This window comes from Muntiacus reevesi, chromosome 10 (genome assembly GCF_963930625.1).
Source record: "Muntiacus reevesi chromosome 10, mMunRee1.1, whole genome shotgun sequence".
Lineage (NCBI taxonomy): Eukaryota > Metazoa > Chordata > Mammalia > Artiodactyla > Cervidae > Muntiacus > Muntiacus reevesi.
In genome coordinates this window covers 2,773,276-2,795,468 of record NC_089258.1, presented here as the reverse complement: position 1 = coordinate 2,795,468, position 22,193 = coordinate 2,773,276, and the positions used below count along the sequence as shown (strand labels likewise).

Sequence of the window (22,193 nt, the reverse complement as noted above, 5' to 3'; positions counted from 1 at the left end):
GCGTTTTCTGATAAAAAGGCAAATCTTGTCTGAGATGGTAAGGCATTAACTCGCCAGCACCCCAGTTTGAAATAATTGGGGGCTTCTTTATTTTTTTAACTTTTTATTTTATATTGGAATAGAGCCAATCAATAATTTGTGATATTAATAGTTTCAGGTAGACAGCAAAGGGAATCAGTCATACACATACATGTATCCATTCTCCCCCAAACAAGGGCTTCTTTCTTATAAGATAGCAGAGAAGTACTGGATATCTTTAGCAAAAAGAAGCTCAAGTTCAAAGGGCAGAGGTGACTAAGGAGCAAGACAGAGTTCCAACCTGGCCTTTTTCTGTGATGGATTTATAGGGCCAAGTCCCCTCCTTCCTCCACTCTTTCACCAAGACAAACACACTCGTTGCCCCCACAAGCAGCAGCAGTCCCAGAGGTAAGCAGTGGGGAATGGGCGGCCTTGGCCCTTCTGCAGAGCCGCGGGCCTGCCTTTCACCATCTTCGGGGTGAAGACACCCTGAACCAGTGCCTGCTTGCTCCCCAACAAGTCCGGGGCTCCCAGTTCAGGTAATTAGGCCCTTGGCAATCTCAGCTGAGCCTGCCAATAAAACTGAGACGATCACCCTCAGCCCCTCTTCAGGGTGCAGAGAGGCGAGAAAGAGGGAGGGAAGGGAAATTGTTTTTCTATGCTGAATTCAAGACGGAGCAAGCAGAAGGGAGAATGCTGTTAGTCTCTAAGGGGCCGCTCCACACCTCCCAGCCCAACTCCAATAGGCAGGGTTGCCCCCACCATAGATCCCTGGCCTCTTTTGGCCACCTTCATCCAGATTGACAGGGGACACTTGTGTGGGCCGTAATCAGACCAGCAGCCAGGCAGTGAGGACCTATGCTTGTGGAGGCAGGCTTTCCCCAGCATGGATCCTTTCAGGATCCCCCACCCCACCCTGAAGCCACAGCCATCCTCCATAGCATGTCTAGAAGGATGCTCCAGAGTGTTAAAGAGCAACTGAATGACTGCTTGGCATCCTACTTTATGTCATCACCAGCTACCAAGAGCTCCATCCTTGTCTGGGTTCTCACATAGTGGGGACCATTCCTTAACCATCTCTGTGATGATGTAAAGCTCACAAATAAAACCTTCCTGTATATGATCACACTGATATGTGTGACAAAGGGTATAGAGTTTCCTATCTGGCCCTTTTTACTCCCTGTGTCAACTACACTCACCCCTAAGATACACAAGGGGGACAGGCTTTTCTGTCATATGGTAGGGTGGGGGAAAATGGAGTTTACCAATAATAATTGCCATTTATTGAGTGCTGCGAGGGATCCAGCACAAGTATTCTAGGACGCTATCTAATTTAGTTCTTCCTAGGGGATTGTTGTTGTTGTTGTTGTTGTTCAGTTGCTAAGTCCTGACTCTTTTGCAACCCCATGGACTGTAGCCCACCAGGCTCCTCCATCCATGGAATTTCCTGGGCAGGAATACTGAAGTGGGTTGCCATTTCCTTCTGAAAGGCATCTTCCCAAGCTAGGGAACAGAACCCCCATCTCCTCCATTGACAGGTGGATTCTTTACCATGAACCACTAGGGGACCCCCTCTTAAGGGGTAGTTACTATTATTATCCCAATTTACAGACAAGAAAACTGAGACCCAGAAAGAGATTCAGAAATTTGCCCAAGATCACACTAAAGTTTTAATGAATACTTATTTAATTGAATTGAAGGCTCCCATTCTCCGTCAGGGACAAGTAGGAAGAAGGGGACAGGCATTTTGTCCTGCCCCACCCCCCAAAAAAGACTCCTACCCATTCTCACCAACAAGCAAGCAGGTCTGGAGCAGGCCTGCAAACTCTACTTGTTCTCCTTGAATGCAACAGGTCCAGTCGGCCTAAAAGTGTCTGCGGCCCACCTCTGGAATGGCTACACGCCTCTATGGTCTTTGGGGCCCCGGAAGCTTCCAAGAATCCCAGATTCTCCCACCAGCCTCTGCCTTTCCTAATGTGGGTGCCTATCAAACAGGCCCGGGGTTTCCAGCTCCTCAATCTCCTTCCTCTCCTGGGTCTCAACGATGGTGAGGGTGCATCATAGTAGGGTCCTCCCGAGTTGAGCTAGGCGGCCGGGAGCGCTCGCACTTCCTCCCCGCCACCCCCGCGGGCTGAGCTGTGCCTCGCGCGGGGAAACATGGGCACTGCAGGCACCGCTGGTGTCTGCGGCTCGCCTGAAGGCCGCGAACGTCGCGGCGTCTCCTGGCCCCGACAGGAATCCACAGAACCCCTCTCCACCTCCGGGTGCACGCGCAGCAGAAAGCGCCGCGGAGAGGCCACGGCCGGAACTGGAGCGGCCGATGCTCGCCGGGGGTCGCTGCTCCCCGCCTCTCCCGGTCTCTCCCCAGCTGCCAGGCTCCGCGGCCAGAGGCCGGAGCCGCTGGCTAATTTTTCACGCCCCCCAGACCGCCTCCCTAGGTGACGCTACAGCCTGTGTGGTTCCTTTAAAGGCTGCGGGTTCCGTTCTTTCCTTTTCCACTGGATGCCAAAATATGCAAATCTGGGGACCGGAATCGGCAGCCAAATCGAGAAGGAGAAGGGGCGCGGCCGGCGCGTCACCGGATCCGCTCCTTGTATGGCTCTTCCCGGCTTGGCCCGCCGCCCCGCGACCCTCCCGGCAGCCGCCAAGGCCCCTCCCGCGCCCAGCCCGGCTCACACTGCCGCCCACGCCCCCGGGCCGGCCAATCGCCCCCCCCCCCCCCCGCCACGCTCCCGCCCCACCGCCTTGGGAGGGAGCCGGGGGCGGGAGGCGCTGCATGCCCTGATTCCGGCCGGAGCCGGGACCGCTGCAGAGCGCTCTCTCCCCGCGCCGCGCGGGCGGAGGAGAGCCCGGGGGCGCAGAACCTCCCCAGGATAGGTGCGGGGAGCCTGGCGGGAGCGGCAGCAAGGGCGGGGGAGAGGGGGCCCGCGGGCGGCGGGAATCCCTCCTTTCCTAAGCACCAGAGGAGATCCGGGGGAGGCCGGGCCCTCCCACCCCTAGCTCTCCATCGAGTGAAGTGGAGGGGAGGAGAGAGAGGTTGTCATCCACCCCCACGACGAGCAGCAGCTTGGGAGTTCCTCCCACACGTCCCCGGCCCGCGTGGCCCTCCTACGGAGTGAGGCCCGGGGATCCTCTCCTCCTCCTTGTCAACACTCCCACTCCCCCTGAGAAATGCACGTTCCCCCAACCCCGGCTCCAGGGCCAGGGACCGCGGGATCCACCGCGCCCACACGGCCACCGAGGAGGGAATCCTCCTACGCCAAGCCGGTGTGATCTGGGGTCGTTCCCCCACGCTCCTCTCCTCTCCTCCCCCTCTCCCGCGGCCCGGCCGCGCGCGCTCCGGGAACAGGCCTCGGGGAACGTATCAGCCGCCCCCGGGATCTCTGCCTCCCCTGGGAGTTGACAGCGCTCGGGGTCGGCTAACAGGCGGCCCTTGACTGCAGGGCACCCAGCACTCAGCCCTGGGGACAGCCCCGTGGAAGGCGAGGGGGAGGGCAGAGACCAGGGGAGGTCGCCGCGGTGGCTCCGAGACTGTGGGTTCGGCAGACTCCTGCGGCAACTCGGTGGCGCGCCCTTCGCAGGAAGCGCTACACAGCGACTGCGTCTGGGCCTGCTGGGCCCTCCTGCCATCCCGTGGTCAAAGGGGTGCTTTGGAAGCATTAGGGGATTCTTGGGGGGTTTGGTGCACGTTTCCTGTCCCCTCGACTTCACTCCTTCACCACCAAAACTGCACACCCTCGACCTCCCGAGGTGCGGGGTTCTCGCCTCCAACGCAGCCGCTCTGCAACTACCAGTCTCCCCAACACTGCACTCAGCCTGGTGTCAACTCAGGGTCAGGGGCCCAGGCAGCAGCAGGAATGTGGGCGGCAAACCCGAGGGAGGGCGGCACAAACGTTCCCGAGGTGCTGGACTGGAGACCCCTCACCCGCTGGAATCCTCAGAGGGACTTTGTCCCAGTCCCAGGCGAGAGGAGTCCTGGACAGGAGAGGAGCGGCGCGGGGGCAGGGTCGGAGCGCACACCTTCCGGGTTCCCCAGAAGTTCCCAGGCTGCAAACGGACCCCCGCCGTGCGTTTTCAATCGTTTTTCTCCCTGTTGGGGGGAGAGTGTTGGGGGGAGAGTGTTGGGGGGAGGCCACTTGCAAACCACCCCACCTCACTGCCCCCCGCCCCGCCCTGCGATCCTATAAGCGCGCTCTCTCCGAGTGCCGACACCAAATAAACACACAGGAGGCTGTTGCTCTTTCGACCCCGCGCTGCGCGCTTTACGCTTCACTTTCAGTTACATCCCTCTTTCCTCTCGCCTCTCGAATTTTCTTTCCTTCTTCTATTTCTCTCTTTTTTTTTAAGATCCGCGAGCGGTGCGGGCGCCGCACGTTGGCTGCGGCCCGCTTCCTGCTTTCTAATGTTCCATTGTGAGGAGCTTCCATTGTGACGTCGCGCCCCTTCGGCTGGGCTTTGTCTGTCCATATATGGGCAGCTACGTCACGGAGCTTTCCCGGGGCTCAGATAAATAGGCTGGTGGAGTTCCCTGGCTGGGAGCTTTTGGGCAGCAGTGAGCTTGCTAGGAAGCGGCGGGGCTGGTGCTGGCGGTAGCAGCGGCAGCGGCAGCGGCAGAGGCGGCTGGCAGAGGCAGTGGCGGCGGTGGCGGTTGCGGATCGGGGGGCGGGGGGGCCGCGGGCGCGCGTCTGTTGGTGATATCAATACTGAGGCCGCGTGCGACCCCCTTGGACCGAGATCTCCCCACCCCACCCCAACCCAGCCCCCACCCACCTCGCGCACACACCCCCCCACCACCACCACCACCACGACCCAGCCTCTTACCACGGCGCCAGCTGAGGCATCCAAGAGGATTACCCACCCTTTGCCCTCTCCCCCACCCACTCCTCAAAAAAAAGAAGATCCCCTCCCCAAACCCACCCCTTCCCCTCTTCCCTTCCCCCTCCCCCCGAACTTTCCCTCTCGCATGCTTTTCCCCTGCACCACGGATCGCCTCTCTGATGCCGCTTGCCTGGAAGCTGCGTTAGGAGCGAGCGGCGGCGGCGGCGGCGGCAGCTCGGGTGTGCTATGACCGGCAAACTCGCCGAGAAGCTGCCGGTGACCATGAGCAGTTTGCTAAACCAACTGCCTGACAATCTGTACCCCGAGGAGATCCCCAGCGCGCTCAACCTCTTTTCTGGCAGCAGCGACTCGGTAGCCCATTACAATCAGATGGCTACAGGTAAGGGCGGCGGGGAGGCGGCGAGGCAGCGAGGAAGGAAGGGGAGAGAGGAAGAGGAGGAGGGAACGAGCTAGCTACGGATGGATAGATGGATGGATGGATAGAGAGATGGGGGGGGTGGCCGCGCGCTGGGAATTTTCCGGGGGGCGAGTTGCTTTTCCCACCCACTCCTCCCGCCCTCCCCGATCGGGAAGGCTCGGTTGGCGACGCCACGGTAGAGGCTTCGATTCTTCCGGGTGGGGGCAGCCGCCGACCGAAGGGAGGTAGGTGCGAGCGGCTCTGGGGTTCTCCACTTAGGGGGCGCGATCGCCGGGCTGCGCGCAAGGCGTAGTGCCGTCGCCCCCTTTCCCGGGAGGAGCCCAACGTCCCTTTTCACCCGCGCTCTCCCCCCTTACTCCCTCAGCCTCCCACCCGGGATGGAGCCATGTGCGGCGTGGAGTCCCCGCGGTGGGAGAGGTACTGCGACGCTGCCTTTCCAGGGCGTTCAGCAAAGCCGTGGGGGTGTGGGGACGGCGGGGAGGGGAGAAGGTGGGGATCCACCCGCCCGGGGGCTGCCACGGGGGGCGATCCACGGACCGAGGAGCTTGGGAACAGCGGCCACTCCCGCCGTGGAGACACCGGCCGGTTTTCCGCCGCCCTCCACTCTCGCTAAGCTGAGGCTGGGCTTTCCCCCTCCAGCAGGAGCCGAAAGCTCCTTTAGGCCCGGAGGAGGCTGGGGCTGGGGTAGGCGGCGGGAGAGCTCCCTTTGCGGGCAGCACCCCTCTACGCGCCGAGGACAAAGCGACGGAGCGCTCCGGGTCAGCTACCCGGGCGCGGTGCGCACAGGGGTCTTCGTCGGGGCAGGAAGGGCGCGGGGTCCGGCGCGGACAGGGCTAGGGGAAGAGGGCCGAGTTGTGTTCGCTGGAGAGCGAGAGCCCGGCGCGCTCCGGGTCTGAAACTACCTGTAGCTGCAGCTACCTGCCCGCCCCACCTCGGGAATAACAACAATGCTTCTCGCTCTCGCGCCTGTGTGTGCGTGTGTGTGTGTGTGTGTGTTACGGGAGTGTGTGTGTACGGCGTGTGCGGTGTGTGTGCCGCAGCCACTCCACACCCCGATCCGTAGTATTTTGCTGTATCCAGGTTGCGCCCGGGAGAGCGGCACCGCCCGCTTTGCGCTGGGCGCAGCTTTCTTTCCTCTTATCCCATCCGCTGCGCACTCCATGCGGCCGCACCCTCCACACCTGGGCAAGGACCTGGGCGCCCCGGCCCGGGAGCCGACTCGGCTTCACTCACCCCTCCCCTCTCTCCCCCGCTCTCCGCAGAGAATGTGATGGACATCGGTCTGACCAACGAGAAGCCCAACCCGGAACTCTCATATTCGGGCTCCTTCCAGCCAGCCCCCGGCAACAAGACCGTGACCTACTTGGGAAAGTTCGCCTTCGACTCCCCTTCCAACTGGTGCCAGGACAACATCATTAGCCTCATGAGCGCCGGCATTTTGGGGGTGCCCCCGGCCTCTGGGGCACTCAGCACGCAGACCTCCACGGCCAGCATGGTGCAGCCGCCGCAGGGGGACGTGGAGGCCATGTATCCGGCGCTGCCCCCCTATTCTAACTGCAGTGATCTCTACTCGGAGCCTGTGTCTTTCCACGACCCCCAGGGCAACCCCGGGCTCGCCTATTCCCCCCAGGATTACCAGTCGGCCAAACCAGCCTTGGACAGCAACCTCTTCCCCATGATTCCCGACTACAATCTATACCACCACCCCAACGACATGGGCTCCATGCCGGAGCACAAGCCCTTCCAGGGCATGGACCCCATCCGGGTCAACCCGCCCCCTATTACCCCGCTGGAGACCATCAAGGCATTCAAAGACAAGCAGATCCACCCGGGCTTTGGCAGCCTGCCCCAGCCGCCGCTCACGCTCAAGCCCATACGGCCTCGCAAGTACCCCAACCGACCTAGCAAGACCCCGCTCCACGAGCGGCCACACGCGTGCCCGGCGGAGGGCTGCGACCGCCGCTTCAGCCGCTCGGACGAGCTGACCCGGCATCTGCGCATCCACACGGGCCACAAGCCCTTCCAGTGCAGGATCTGCATGCGGAGCTTCAGCCGCAGCGACCACCTTACCACTCACATCCGCACGCATACGGGCGAGAAGCCCTTTGCCTGCGAGTTCTGCGGGCGCAAGTTTGCGCGCAGCGACGAGCGCAAGCGCCACGCCAAGATCCACCTCAAGCAAAAGGAGAAGAAGGCAGAGAAGGGGGGTGCGCCTTCTGCGTCCTCGGCGGCCCCGGTATCCCTGGCCCCTGTGGTCACCACCTGCGCCTGAGGCTCGGGCCCCCAGATCCCACTTTTCCCCTTCAGTGTCTCCCGGCTGCTCGCCTGAATGCGCAGCCGAAAAGCTCGCTACGGAGGCGCAGGGGCCGCGCCCTGGCCTCTCCATGGACGTAAGGCCCCTTGTTTCCCTTCGCTGTCCTCCGTCTCCACCCTTTCACATCGGCCGACGGTCGGGGGCCAGGGCAAGAGGCGCCTTCCCCTCGATGCCCACCCCTTAGCCAAGGCGTGGGGGCGGAAAGGTGGCGTCTAGCCCGCTTTGTTCAGTTCGGATCGTCTTGATCCAGGGGCCGCCGGGCCGGGCCAAGGACCTGCCGGGGACTGAAGGTGGGGTCCGCCCAAGCCTCGCCGGACCCGAGCACCTCAAGGTTCCCCCCACGTGTCCCTCGATTCCCCCTCGAAGACCTGAGAGGGGGAGGGGGTAAGGAGCGCACCAAAGCGCAGAGCTTGCTGCCCGCCGCACGCACGCGCGCCTGCGTGCGGGGATGCGCGCGAGTGTGCGTGCTCGCGTGTGTGTATGTGTTATGTGTGCGTGTGTGTGTTTCTGTGTGTGTGTGCGCGCACGCGCGCGCGTGTGTGAGACTCTTGAGCTGAACTGGGCTGTGTCCACCCTAAACTCTTCCCCACTTCGGGTCCCCGGGCCGCTAGGGAAACGTCCCGAGCTGGGGGCCTGCGCGTGGCGGGACGAGACGGTCTTCCATCTGCTCAGAAATAATGTTTCTTACAGAAATGCCTCGGATGCCGCCGCCGCGGTGCTGCTACCGCCGCTTAGGGTTTGGCCCCTCAGAATCCCTCCTTTTCCGAGCGCTTCCCTCTCAAGGCCTCAGGGAAGTTTGATCTGCGGGGAGAAGGAGCAGCCATCCTTGAACCTGCCTTTTTAGAAATGTGTTTTGCCCAGCCCCAGTTTTTAAAATCTGTGTCTCTGAGTTTGCCCTCTGCCTTCCCCTGCCTTTCCCCTCTAAGCCTTTTCCCATCTCTTTCCAAATCTTTTTTCCAAAAAGGCAGGCCTCAACCAGCCACCCCATTTCTCCATCTTTTTGTTTTCTCTCACTCACATACCCATTTCTCTTCCCATCATTGATTGGAATGCAGCCTTTTTTTTTTTTTTTTTTCACCTTTGGCATCATCCATACAACAGGTAGAATTCAAATTTAGGTAAATGGCATGTGTGTAGGTATGTATGTGTATAAATATGTGTGTGTTCACACCCACATATATATATATATATACATATATGTATAACCTGCACACAGTATGTATTTCTAGCTAAATTAAATCTCTAAGGTACTTGGCAATCCAGTGCAGTGCACGGGAATAAAGAGAACTTATAGGCATATACAGCTTTAAACGATTTATTTTTTATGAAAAAATGTAACCAATGAGACTGTATCTGCCTATGTGTGTATGTGTATGTGAGTATGTATATATGCATCCATAGAAACACATAGACACACATCTGTGTCCAAATTTTCCTCAAGTTATGGGGATGTCTGCATTAATCCATGTTGATGAATGAGGCACATCTCTTCCATACCCCAGTCTCACCTTCTCCCTGCCCTACCTCACCTCTTCTCAGGCACCCCCTCCTCCCCAGCCTCCTCCACACAGGGGGAACTCTTTGGATGTGGAGTAGTAGGGAAGCTGGCCTGAGACACGGCTTCCAGTGCAGTCTTGCCTGAATGTACTGTTCCCTGTTAGCGTTATTTCTCCTGGGGTCAGTAAGCTGCCCAGAGAGAAGGAAGACAGGTCTGGAGTTTACAGAATGTCTGTTTTTAAAGTCACTTTATGCGTTTCCCACTTTTTTTTTTTTTTAAGAAAAAAGCACCGGTTTTTTTTGGTGGTGGATAAATAATACTAAAAGGAATCTAGTGAAAGGGGGGAAAAATCATAGAGCAAGAGGATTCTGGATTTCCAGGTACTTGGATTTTTTGTAGAAGGAGAGAGAAGTGGATGAAGTTTTCCAGGAGGGCCCATATTTTTTCAGCTGAAGGGTAAAATCTTTCTTTGCAGAGACAGTATTTTGCAGAATACTTTTTATAATGTGATGATTATTTAAAACAAAAATTTTGGTCACTTCAAAGCTGGAAGGAGGAATCAGATACCCTTTAATATTTTTTCCTTGCTCCTTCTGATCTATGCATGTCACTGCATGATAATTCTGAGTTTTCCTTTGTTTTAATAAAACTGTTCTCAGACATTTAAGCTAAACTAAGAGAAAAATGACTTTGTTGCCAAAAGGTTGTGCTATCCAGATTTTTTATATGTCTGCATGTTTTAAGAGAAAAAAAAAAGAGAAAATGCACTCTAACTTATGTGAACTGAGAGAAAAAAAATCAGGTTTTAAACAGGAAAACCTATGGGGGATGATATTTTTTGAAAGACTTTTGTATAAAGTTGAGTACTTAGAAAAAGACAAACCAGATGTAATATATTTTGTGGATGTTTTTATTTCTTGGATTTATAGTACCTTATACTAAGGTTAAAAAAATATGCTTGATATTGTGAAAAGGTGAAATTCTTCACCAACATTTCATTTGCTCCTTTGTCACATTGTTATGCCAATATAATATAGTTAATGGAAACAGCATTTTTAAAAGCCGAAAGATTGAAATGGTGTCATGTTGTACCATTTGCACTGTGAGCAAATGCTAATTCAGTAAATATATTGTGTTTGCTGACAATCAGCCGGCCTATAAATCTCCTTATTTTGTTTCTTGTTTTCATGGCATAAAGTTTTGGTTTGGCCTGTTTTTCTTTTCTTTTCTTTTTTTGTCTTGTTTTGTTTTTGGCTGGTAGTTGGTTTGATAGGTGGTGCTTCTGCCTGGTTTTTGTGGTTCTCTCTCTGAGACCCTTTACTGTGGAAAGGGGGAGTCTGGCGTGACTAGAAGGTGGTCAGAATTTTGTGTGGGGTTCTGGTGTTTCCAGGTCCATGTTGAGTGTTTACTGTGGTTTTCAGAGAATTCCACTGTGGTTCTAAGGTTTCTCCTCCACCCTTCTGAGAGCCTCAAACTGCCAGAGAGATTAGACGAACAGATTAGATAAGCTCATGGGAGTCTGGGCTGGACTCTTTTTCTCTGGTTTCCAATGGGTATCTGAGGGTAGAAGGGAGGGGAGCTCCTGGTTTAGGATCTACTTCTCTGGTGGTTACAGTGAGCACCAGAGCAGGACCCAGGGTTGGGGGTGAGTGTCTCTGCAGCCACACTCAGTCATGCTCTAGTTGGAGCTTTTAAAGCTACTGAAAAGCAGATAGAGATTTAAGAGGGGTTCTTCAGGGTTGGCAAGATCACTAGAGAGAGGGAGAGCTCTTCTTGTGGTCAGATAATTGGGAAAAATCAGATCTAAAAGCTCTCCAACTCAGTCCTACTTGGACAGGGTTCTCCCGGTCCCACTATTCATAGCGACCTGGAAAAGGTCTATCTACCCAAGGATCCAATGCTTAGAAGAGAAAGAACCCTGGAATTTGGAGAAATACAGGGAATGTTTTCTATAACAGTAATCCCTCCCATCTTACAATTCCTATCTCCCATAGGAGTAATGCTTTCCTACCCTCTGAGCTTGCTTCTCTGGAACCTTGCTTTACCTTAACCGACTTTGCCAGCCCCAGAGCTTTCGCCACTTCTCTTGCAGAGACACGTACGCTCCACTTCCACCCTGTGTTCACATCTCCATCCTGCTCCATCTTGCATCCCCTCGTTTATAGAATCCTTTATCCTTGGGAGGCTTGTTACAGAACAGTCTGGACAGATTAGTCTCTCCCTCTCCTGCCTGCCCCCTGAAACACTCACTCGGGTTTCTTAGCCATGCGTTTTGTATCTTACCTGCCTCAGCAACATGTAGGAGCTTGATGTACAATACAGAGCTGTGTCAGTGTACCATGACACTGTGACTTGGGAACAGCGCCTCACCACCTGAGGTGCCAACCGGGCCAGCCGTCCAGTGATAGAATGTCATTGTGATGTCCCTGCTCGTAAACCATTCTATCATGCCCCCTGCCCTCCATGCAGGCCCATCAGAGTGAAAAATATGGGTGGTATTTCTGGTTGAGAGCAGACCTGGGTGGAGGAGGTGGGCTGTGGCTTAGAAAAGAATGTTTTTGATGTGAGAGATCCATAAAGAGAATGCAGTATGCAATCTCTCATGTTCTCACCCACACAGTTCTAGGTCACTGGCTGCCATCTTGAATTCCCTTCTCTGGCCTCATGAAACTTGGAAACTTCCAAGCTGCAACTCTGTGTACAGCTGTAAGGCGGTATCCTTCTTTTTTAACACAAGGAATCCAAGATGGCTGACAAGTCCTAGTGATGGAGGATATAGTCCATCTCCTTGCTAAACTGGATGAATCCTTTCAGATTCCCATGTGTTTTTCAAGTGAACATTATCAGTGGAAGAGAGGTCACTGCGTTTCTTCACAGTTAGCACACAGCCCTACTTGCGCCTTCTCCAGTCAGACCCGGCGTTCACAGGGACACTTTCGTCAACAGTGTACTACGCGGCTTGATTAATAAACTCGCTTGCCATTGGTGCGTCTTACTCAACCCAACCTGGTTCAACCACTGGGTTACTTGGCAATATGGCAGCCCGCCTGGCTGGCACCAGCCCTCTGTGGTGTAATCTCTGATTCACACTTTGTTGCTAGATAAGGCTGCCCCAGATACCATCACATCACCAACCCAACCTGCCTGAGTTTTGTAAATGTGGGGAGAGGAGATTCAACCCTGAAACTCAAGGGTGAAGTGAGGGTAGAGGAGAGGAAAGTTCTGGATGGGGCTATCATGAGAAGCAATCCATGGAGGCTTTGCCAAGAAGAGGCCTGGGAGTGTGGAAACCCCTAAGTTGTTTGGGGGTGAATGAAAGGATGCCCCCCAACACACATATATACCTCTTGGAGTGGTATACTGAAAGTAATAACTCTACAAAATTGTACGTAGTTAACTGGGATTGGGTACAAATGCGATACTTTGTGAGAACCGGGGTCAGGGAATAGCTTATTTTTTTATTTGTTGGTGGTGGTGAGTGAGTGACTGAGTGTGTGTGTGTCTATATTATTCACAAGTGTATAAAAAGGAGTAGGAAGGTGGATTCTGGTGAGTGTAGGCAATAATGTGTGGCCACTCATTCCTGATCCCCTTTTGATAGTCCAGAATTTGCTTGCTGTAGGTGAGGGGTTGTGAGATGCCTTTTCCTGGCCTTCATTGGCTCCCCTTGTGTCCTGGAACAATAAACCTGGGGAAAGTAGGAGGCCTCTGTGTATTCCAAAGACTAGAAATCATACTGGCAAAAATCTTAACAACTAGGGGAAAATGACTTTCTAAAAGGTGCCATGGGGTTTTAAAAATAGGTCGTAATCCTCAATCTATCCCTAGTGGCTCCTTTTAGCACACCCGCTCTTTGTGTGGGGAGGAGTGCACTCCCCAGAAGAAGGGGATAGATCTGAGCGACCCGTGGAGCAGTACCCAGGACAGCGCTGAGGGCACACCGTCACTCCCCCTCTGTCATCTACGAGGCATGGAACATGTGTGGCCTCATCAGCTTCTCCCAGCATCCTAGCTCTTGAAATTTCACTGCTCCTTTTGCTGGAAACTTCCCATCCATGCCAGCCATCTCTAATATTTTCCACGGTGACCATTTTCACTATCCCCTGCAACAACAGAGGTGGGGACAGGGTTGGGGGGCAGTGCCGTGGGGCTCTCCCCAATTTGCACTAGAGTCTCTAGTGGGTCATGCCCAGGCAGGAAGGGAGCAGGCTCTGAACCTCCTGCATGGGATCCTCAATCCCCATCCTTCATCTGGGCTCTGGAATTGGGGTCGTCCCTGCCACCACCACCCCTGCATGCCACCAGGGACACAGTGCTCCTCAGCCCCCTAATGGGCATGAAAAAACTGTGTCTTCCTCTCTGACAAACATACAGGTGGTGAGAAGCAAGGTTTCTGAGCAATCTCACTAAGGAGGTAATGTGAACAGATCATGGCCACAAAGTGGCAAACAAGAATTAGAGAATACAGTGTTCAGATGCTGCTGGCTACTCAGCAGAATATGGGGTGGCTTACTGAGATCCTGCTATGCTCTCAAGGTCTCTGGACAAAGGACAAACACAATCTCTGGGCTTTTGGAATGTCATTACTTGATCTCAGGCACCCCACCCTGCTCTTATGGTCTCCTCCTTCATCCATTCCTAGGCGTCTTCAAGACTCTATAGCCCTCTAATGCCACCATTACTCCAGTTATGTTCTCTTGTTTGTGTCGAGCATGATCACTAGCCCTCCAAGTGGTCTCCCATGAGGCCTGCCCAGGACCTGCCGTCATCTTCACCTTGGACTGTTCACAGTGGTATCACACCCAGCCAGAAGCCGGTGCTCTTTTCTGATCCAGCCAACAACAGACTTGAGTCCCCTCTGGGGTCACCCACTGGGTTTCTAATGAGAGGCTCAAGAATGCTTCCGTTTCTCAGCTTCCTGCAGGAGAAGAAATGTCTGACACTGCCGAGGCTGGGGACAGCCCAGTCCTCCATGAGGGAAGTTACCCTTATCTGCAACCCTGCATTCTGGTCCACCTCAGGGGTTGACCATTTACCCAGAAGTCATCAGGTCCCTGTCTCCACGAAAGGGAGAGAGATTAGTGACAAGAACAGAACTGGGCCTCCAGGAACGTTGGCTTTTTCTCAACAACAGGCTGCAAGAGCTCTGGCACTTTTACTCCTGAGCACCTTGCCCATCCAGGTGGTCCAGGCACCTAAAAGTCTTCCATTTTTCCTTGTTCCCTTTTCCCTACTGCTTCGGAAGGTCAGGCCCTCTGAGCAGGAAAGAAAATTTTCCTGCTCCTGTATGAGCCTCAGGGGCTAAGGAAAGCTTACTTGGGGGCACTTGTTACTCAGGTCTCCGTCCTGAAAATTGAGAGGCAGTTTGATAACCCAGCAGCTACTCCAGCTGTTCCCTTGGGGCCTTTAACTTGTTTTGGAGTCATCATCCATCCTTGATCTGAACCCAGCTCTGCCACTTTCTTGCATTGTGACTGTCAACACGTTTCTTGGTCTCTCTGGACATCGCTTTCCTCCTGTCTGATCATTACTGTTGTGAGGTTCAAGTGAGGTGATGTGTACCATGCCTGACTCAGTGTGGGTGCAACATAAATGCTACTTATCTTGCTTGCTCCTTGCCCCGCCCTCTTTCCCCATCCTCCAAATCCAGATGCCAGAAAGAGGCATCTGGCTCCACCAGGGATCGGTACATGGATCCAAACACAGCCAGAGGAACGTGCAGTCCTCGGAGCCACTCCCGACCCCAGCCATCCACTGGACATCTGTATTCTGAAAATGGGTCCCCTGCACCCCACCCCCCAATCCACCCAGAGGACACGAGTCCTGTCCCCTCTTGGCTGCAGTTGTTGCTCATTGTTGCCATTTCCTGCCCTGGTTCCTGACCTCTTCCCTGGTCCTTTTGTCTCTCTCACTTAGATGGGTGGATGTAACACCTTCCTGATCCAGTATCATCTGCAAAGTTAATTAATGTGTCATCAGGTTGTTGCCTGCTTCCTGATCCTTATCAGGGATTTAAATAAAACGCAGCAGCCCCAGCTCTTCCCCGTCTGTCCCTCACCCTGGATCTGAGACTTGTTCCTAGTCATCAGTCCTTGACCTCAGCCTTTTGGCCAGTTCTCAGCTTCCAGCCCCAGGGCTGTTGGTGCTGCCCCTGCCCCACCCTAGTTTGGGAACAGACGTGACATCCAGGGCTTTAATGACAGTGATGTTCTTGAGAGAATCGGGGTTGCCAGGGCCTTTATCTCACCCCACCCCCTTGGGCAGGTTCCCCTAGGTTTGTAGAGTCATAAGCGACTTTGGAGAAAGAAATGGCAACCTGCTCCACAATTCTCACCTGGGAGAATCATTCTGTTCCTCATGGACAGAGGAGCATGGTGGGCTACTGTCCATGGGGTTGGACGTGACTTATCGACTAAACAACAAAACAACAAAGGGACTTTGAGAGGCTATTTAGTCTAACACACTCCTTTTGAAGTGTGGAGGAGGTCATGATTTGTCCAAGGTCCTATATATCCAGTAAAGGCAGAGTCAGGATTTCAGATCCAGACTCTCAGCAGATGGTCCCATAAAAGGGTGCTAATTGCTTCACTTATTTAATAAATACTTGTGGAAGGATATAGCTGTGAAGGAAAGAAAAAGTCCCTCTATTCTCAAAGATTCTCTTCTCCAGGGAAGAAGCAGGTAAAAAAGAAACAAACAAGTTTTTGACACAAACATGTTGTGTCAGATTGCGATATGTGTCACAGAGAAGAGTAAGAAGAAGGACAAATGTTGGGGAGCTGATTACAATACTATTTAGGGTGTGGGACTTCCCTGGTGGTCCAGTAGTAAAGAATCTGCCTTTCAATGCAGGAGATCCCTGGTTGGGGAACTAAGACCCCACATGCCACATGGGGCTTATTGAGCCCTCGCTCCACAACTAGAGAGACTGCATGCTGCAGTGAAAGATTCCTCAAGCTGCAACTAAGACTTGACATAGCCAAAATAAATAAATATATTTTAAAAAATATACTATAGGGTGGTCCAGGACAACCAAAAAGGGAAGGGGTCTTTGTGCACAGATGCAGGAAATGATGGAGCTGGCCACACAGGGACCTCTGGGCATTAGCTCTCCGGGCAGACGGGATGGCAAATGTAAAGGTCCTGATGACGGTATTCTTGGAGTATTAAAGGAATCACATGGAGCCAGAGTGACTGGAAAGAAGCCAGGGAAGGAGTCAGCCATAGGAAGAAGTCAGAGAGGTAGTGTGCGGACCAGATCACAGAGAAAGCAAACCCGTTCTGAAGACTGATGGTCAGAGAGAGCCCCGTCCCCACCAAGCCTCTGGGGAGAATGCTGGCCTGTGCCTGGGGCCCCTCTCTCTCCCCATTCTACCTCTCCTTTCACCCTTCAACCCCCTTCCTCTGCTTGGCCTCCTCACCCCCTTACTGCAGTCTTCCTTACCCTTCTTCCACATCCTCTCAGAGGCCACTGATGATTCCTAGACTCCAGATTGTCCAAGGAGAGACAGAGCTGCCTCCTTTGAGAACCACAGCCTGAAAACCCTTTCTCCTCCTGTTGCCCTTTGCCTGGATGCCAAGTCCCTAATAAGATTGGTGACTCTTCCTGCTGTCCAGCCTCAGAATGGGAATTTCCCTTGGCCTCATCTCTAAGGAACTGCTGCAAAGGCAGCCGCCTCCTTCATCTGTGGCTGGATTGGCCATGTTTCCTGCCTTGGCAAAGAGCTGGTGGATGGCCGCTTTTCTCCAAGAGGGTCATATTCTCATCCCTTCTCAGCTCTCATCTTGTAAGATGGAACATTCCTGAAATCACTTCATGTGTAGTCTTCCTGGCTACAAGCTCCATTTCCCTGGATTTTTGCAAATCTTGGAGCATCATTTCTATACACTCATCTGAGCAGTTTCATTCTGGAGAAGAAAAAATGTCTTCCCTTGCCTTTTTTTGGGTCTTCCACTTCATGTCTTTCCAAAAGCTCCCATCAATCTCCGTCTTTCTGTGGCAACTTGGCATCATCCAGAGCTTCTTTGCATCTAATTAATTTATCCATTAATTTAGTGAAACCGTATCAAAGCAGATCCAAAGCTGCCCATCGGAGGGGGGGGCAGCAGCAGTGCAAAGACAAACAAGCACAGGACAGAGTTTCTGCCCTCGAGGATCTTCCATTCTATCAAGGGAAAGGCAGCCATGTAAACAGAGCATTTCCGTAAACTGGGCCTCTTTTCACATGTACTTTCCAGGTGGCACTCGTGGTAAAGAACCTGCCTGCCAATGCAGAAGACATAAAAGACATGGGTTCAATCCCCTGGAGGAGGGCATGGCAACCCACTCCAGCATTCTTGCCTAGAAAATCCCATGGACAGAGGAGCCTGATGGGCTAGTCTATAGGCTCGCAGAGTCAGACATGACTGAAGTGTCTTAGCACGTATGTCATGTGATGGTAATGCCTGATAGGAAGGCATCTAAATCAGAGTCCCAGGGGAGGTGGGAGAGGTGGGGGTGGGGTGAGGGAAGCTTCCTGGGGGAACTTAGAGCATCCTTTCCAGACCCCACAATAATAATGAAGCCCCAAAGTCACCAGGAACTTAACTACCTGTCAAGTGTGCTAAATTCTCTTGTGAATTATCCCACTGGGCTCTAGGTGTAGTGGATCCACCTGGGATGTTCACCTGGTGGCCTACAGGCCTGCTCACTCTCTTGTCCTTTTCCCGAAGGAGAAAGAGAACATCCCGGTGGCCCACAGGCCCCAGAAAAAAACACAGCAGCTTGGCATATCTGGAGCGGGCCCAGCTGGCTTGGTGGAGGTTGTCCAACCCAGATGACACTTCCCTGTGTTACATTCTGGTTGCTTCTTCCTACAGGGCAGACTTTTCTGGGGCTTGGGGAGGGGTTAGGATGGGGACTCCATCTTCAGATTCTTCTTGGTCCATGCAGAGCATCCTTTCTGCTCTCCTCCTCAGCTGTTTCTCAGCCCAGGGCCTGAGATAGTTAGCTGGGAGTCAAGGCCACCCCATGCCCTCTTTCTTCTGGTGCTCAAAGTTCTGCTTCTACAATTCCAGGGGCTTCTCTGGTGGCTTAGATGGTAAAGAATGTGCCTGCAATGGGGGAGACTCAGGTTCAGTCCCTGGGTTGGTAAGATCCCCTGGAAGAAGGCATGGCAACCCACTCCAGTATTCTTGACTGGAGAATCCCATGGATAGAGGAGCCTGGCAGGCTACAGTTCATGGGGTAGCAAAAGATTTGGACACTACTGAGCGACTAATACACTTCCACAATTCCAAGCATGGACAGACTTCTGCCTTCCCCCTATCAGTCCACCTACCTGCTTCTCCTTTGCTGCTGTTGGAAGAACTCAGATCTCTCAGCCAAAAGACCAAAGGCACACCAATAAAGAAAAAAAATGCCAAAAATTTTGAAGGAAAAATTATTTATTAACAACTTGAACTTTCAGATACTTATATTATAAACTTAAACTATATTACTTATATTATAAACACTGAGAATTTACTATTCTTATAGAAAAAGACATATGTCAAGAGAACAAATAGAAAAATAAAATTTAATATTTGTAAGAATTAAAAAAAAGGACCAAAGGCATAGCTTCAGCCCCAGCACTGATTTTCTGTGTTAGACCATATGTCAACCTCATAACTTGGCTGAGTCTCTGTTTTCCCATCTGTACAATGGGGTTAATGCCCCTACTCTCCACCAGGCTGTTGAGCAGATCTGCTGCATTGTAAAATTGTGAAAAGGAGCTCTTCTGTCCCAAAAGCTTGAAGAAGACTGCTGGGGGGTGCTCTTCTTCTTCTACAGGTGAATATTCTGGGCAGATGTTCCCAAGAGATCTAGGAGCTAGGTCTGAATTCTTCCTACTAGATCATGTGAAAAAACCATACAGGGTCCAGTTGACAAGCTCAGGTATGGTCCCTGCTTCACAGTTAGAAACTGTACCTTCTGGGTTGTGGGGTGCTGAAATCTACATCCATTGAGAGTCTGTATCATCAAACCATTGTTCACCTCTGGGCCTCACTGCATCAGAAGTGAGGAGATCTGGTAACTGGTATTGACTCTGAGATTAGGACAAAACTATATGTTTGCAAAGTCACAGTCCCCCTCTGGGTCTTACAGTCCGATCAGGAAAGTGAGTGGTGCTGGTAGTGGATCCACACATCACCTCCAGCTGTGATGTTCTGGGAACAGCAGGCTGGGTCTTATGGGTCCACACAAGACCCAGCCCTCCATCTCAGCAGGGGGAGCTGAGCCAGGGCCGGGCCACGGCAGGTTGAGGGAGAGGCCTCTGCTCTTGTCCTCCTGGGCCCTAGCTTAATGATCCTGCTTCCTTCTGCTCAAAAGCTCCGGCCTCTCTCCAGCCCTGCTCTGGCTCCCTGGGGCCTCTGTTCCCTGACTAGTTCCTTCTGGCCTGAGTCTGTGCTGGGGGAATGTTCTGGGGCTGTGATTGTTTGGGGAATGTGTTTCTTAACCCTTTTCCCCCTGTGGGCTTGCTAAGTCGTTTCAGTCATGTCCGACTTTGTGTGACCCTATGGGCTGTCGCCCACCAGGCTCCTCTGTCCATGGGATTCTCCAGGCAAGAATACTGGAATGGGTTGCCATGCCCTCCACTAGGGGATTTTCCTCACAAGGGATCGAGTCCGTGTCTCCTGCGTCTCCTGCATTGGCAGGCGGGTTCTTTACCACTGGTGCCACCTAGGAAACCCTTTGTCCCCCTTATTTGCCTGCAAAGTGCATAGAAACTGGTATGGGGTGAGATCCCCTGGTTTGGGGTCCCAGTCAGTCTCAATGCTCTCAGAGAGGCCTGAGATGCATGAATGGTTCAGCCTCCCACCTGTGGACTAGAAGGCCCCAGAGGGTGGCCGGTTCCGGAGGGAGCCACTGCCCTGATGAGGGAGCAGGAGGGCTTAAGAGCTCTGCCTGTGGGTCTCCATCCTGAAGACTCGCACTGCTGGGAGTCCTCCACGGCTAGGTTTTTAGCCCCAAAGCCACCACCTGAGCCTCTGCCGCCAGGACCTTGTCCCAGGAAAGGCCTCCCAGGAGTTTCTGGAACCTCATTCCTTCTTCTGAACCCCAAAATCCAAGTGTTCTCCTCCCCACCCTCCTCAGCAGGCTGCCAGCAGCCCCTCCCGGCCGGGCTGGGATGGCACACCCTCTCTCCCTTATCTCCAACATCACCTATTTATTCCAAACCTTCACCCCACTGGAGCGTCTGCTGGGTTTCCCAACCACCCCTGGGTCAAGCCTGTGTCGGATGGGTTGAGTCATTACCTCCATCTCCTCCCCAACCCTCCCAGGTTCCAGGGCTTGGTCTGGTTTAGCAGGCTGGGAGGGAAGACACATCCTTTCCGTGAAAGTAGAAGAGGCCTCCCAGGACAAGGATTTCCCTGAGATTCAGCCTAACTTTGTCCTCCCTGGCACAGTACCTGGTGGGCCTTCCTAGGTCAGCCCCATGAACTGCCCTCATCACCCACTGAACCGCCCAGTATCTTGTCTGAGTATTCTTCCTGCCCATCTCCCCTGGCAGCACCTCCTCCAAGTATTCAGGGCAACTTGGACACAGCAACCAACTCAACTCTCTGAGCCTCAGATGACACATCTCTGAAATGAGGATAATGATACCTCGCCTGCCTCAGGCAGGACACTGGCCAGCCCATTTTCCAAGCTCCCCTTTGGTTCTCTTAGGTCTGCTCCTTCTCAGCTCTTTCTTACCCCTAAACTGAGAACAACACCTCTTCTGCATCCATTTGGGTTTCTTAGCTCACTTTGCCCCTTGCTCTGGGGACTAGCTCTCTCCCATCCACAATCCCTACCCTCCAGTCTCCGATGATTTTCTTATAGGAATCTCCAAACTCCATAAAATCTCTGAGAACAGGCCTCCAGACCCGCCAGCCTCCCAGCAGAGGCTCAGGTCACCACCTCCCTCTGCACTGCCCCCACCTCATCTAGGGAAACCCAGAGGTTACAAAGCAAGGCCTAGTTTCCCTCTGGGAACAAGAAGAGGGTTCTGCTCTCTGTTCACAGGGCATCTGGCGGGGCCCTCGGCAGTCCCTTCCGTGTGCAGCCGTGGGGGCACGGCTCTCATCTTTGTACGCTTGCTCTGCACACTTGCTCACAGTTGCCCCACTCCATTGTCCTGCAAGCAGTCTCTCCTGCCCTCCCTCCCTCTTCTCGATTTCTCTCTCTGCTGTGTGCTCCAAGAACACGCCCTCCCAACCCACCAATCCTACACACGCCACTGCACTCTACAAGCTTCAGCTCCAGAATTTCCCAGTTCTCTGCTCCTCCACCGCATCCCCTCCAACTCCACCCTCAAAAGGGTGGGCCCCTGTCTGCCCCCAAGACAGAGACACCTCAGTTTCTCTCAGCCTGACTTCATCAGAGGGGGTCATTGCAGGCCCCCAACTTCCTTTCCCCCTGAGAAAAAGCAACTCAAGGTCCCCACCAGCCTGGGGAAGCCCCTCCCCAGCATCTGGTGAAAGGACAAGAAGGAAGAACTCTAGGTTCTTTTCCCCAAGACTCCTAGATTTTGTACCAAAATGCAGGGTGTGCTCCTGTTTGCATTTTTTTTTTTTTTTTGTTTCCTTTCTGAAAATAACCATGTAACTATCATTTCCTCCCACTGCCTTTCCCCTATCTTATTTGGATTAGCAGCAGAGTTCCTGAGAGAGGTGCTTTGGAGCCACTGACAACCTCCTTCTCTGACCTGGGTCTGGTGCGCTCACAGGTGGCTTTCGGGCAGGTGCTGGGTCCCACAGGTTTGGTGTGAAGGAGCCCCGAGGCTGGGCATGGTGGGTCCAGGAGACCACCACACCCCACCTCCCCCCGCCAAAAAAACTATCAGGGACTTCAGGAAACCAGTTTTCTGCCCAACCTTGAGGCCTTGACCCCAAAGTGGCAAATATCTGGAAGAATTCTGTCCTCTGCTGTAGCTCTTGAGTGCAGGGGAGGGGCCAAGAACTCAACCCCCACTTCTTCACCCCCACAAGCCCGGCTGACCAGATTGGAGGCTGCTGTGGTTTCGGACTCTCAAAGTAGTAGCGGGGCAGAGGGATCAACACAAAGGCATCTATATTTACCCAAGAAGGAAAATGGGGTC

General features: G+C 53.5%; 1 protein-coding gene across 3 annotated transcripts; it reads left to right on the top strand.

Annotated features, from left to right (window-relative positions):
* The first annotated feature begins 4,951 nt into the window (after window positions 1-4,951).
* On the top strand, window positions 4,952-10,233 carry EGR3 (early growth response 3). 3 transcript variants are annotated; one of them, XM_065947422.1, is made up of 2 exons: window positions 4,952-5,236; window positions 6,538-10,233. In XM_065947422.1, exons 1-2 carry the CDS (start codon window positions 5,083-5,085, stop codon window positions 7,545-7,547), a joined length of 1,164 nt encoding a protein of 387 aa, XP_065803494.1. In that variant the 5' UTR covers window positions 4,952-5,082; the 3' UTR covers window positions 7,548-10,233. The 3 variants fall into 3 exon arrangements, with proteins under 3 accessions (XP_065803494.1, XP_065803495.1, XP_065803496.1); XM_065947423.1 differs by lacking the exon at window positions 4,952-5,236 and adding an exon at window positions 5,638-5,692; XM_065947424.1 differs by lacking the exon at window positions 4,952-5,236 and adding an exon at window positions 5,818-6,051.
* Window positions 10,234-22,193: the final 11,960 nt, after the last annotated feature.

What these genes read in the sequence shown, in the direction of transcription:
- EGR3 (XM_065947422.1), top strand. Translation starts at nt 5,083, where the DNA reads ATGACCGGCAAACTCGCCGAGAAGCTGCCGGTGACCATGAGCAGTTTG. An exon ending in TTACAATCAGATGGCTACAG is followed by an intron (nt 5,237 to 6,537) that starts GTAAGGGCGGCG and finishes CGCTCTCCGCAG; the next exon opens with AGAATGTGATGGACATCGGT.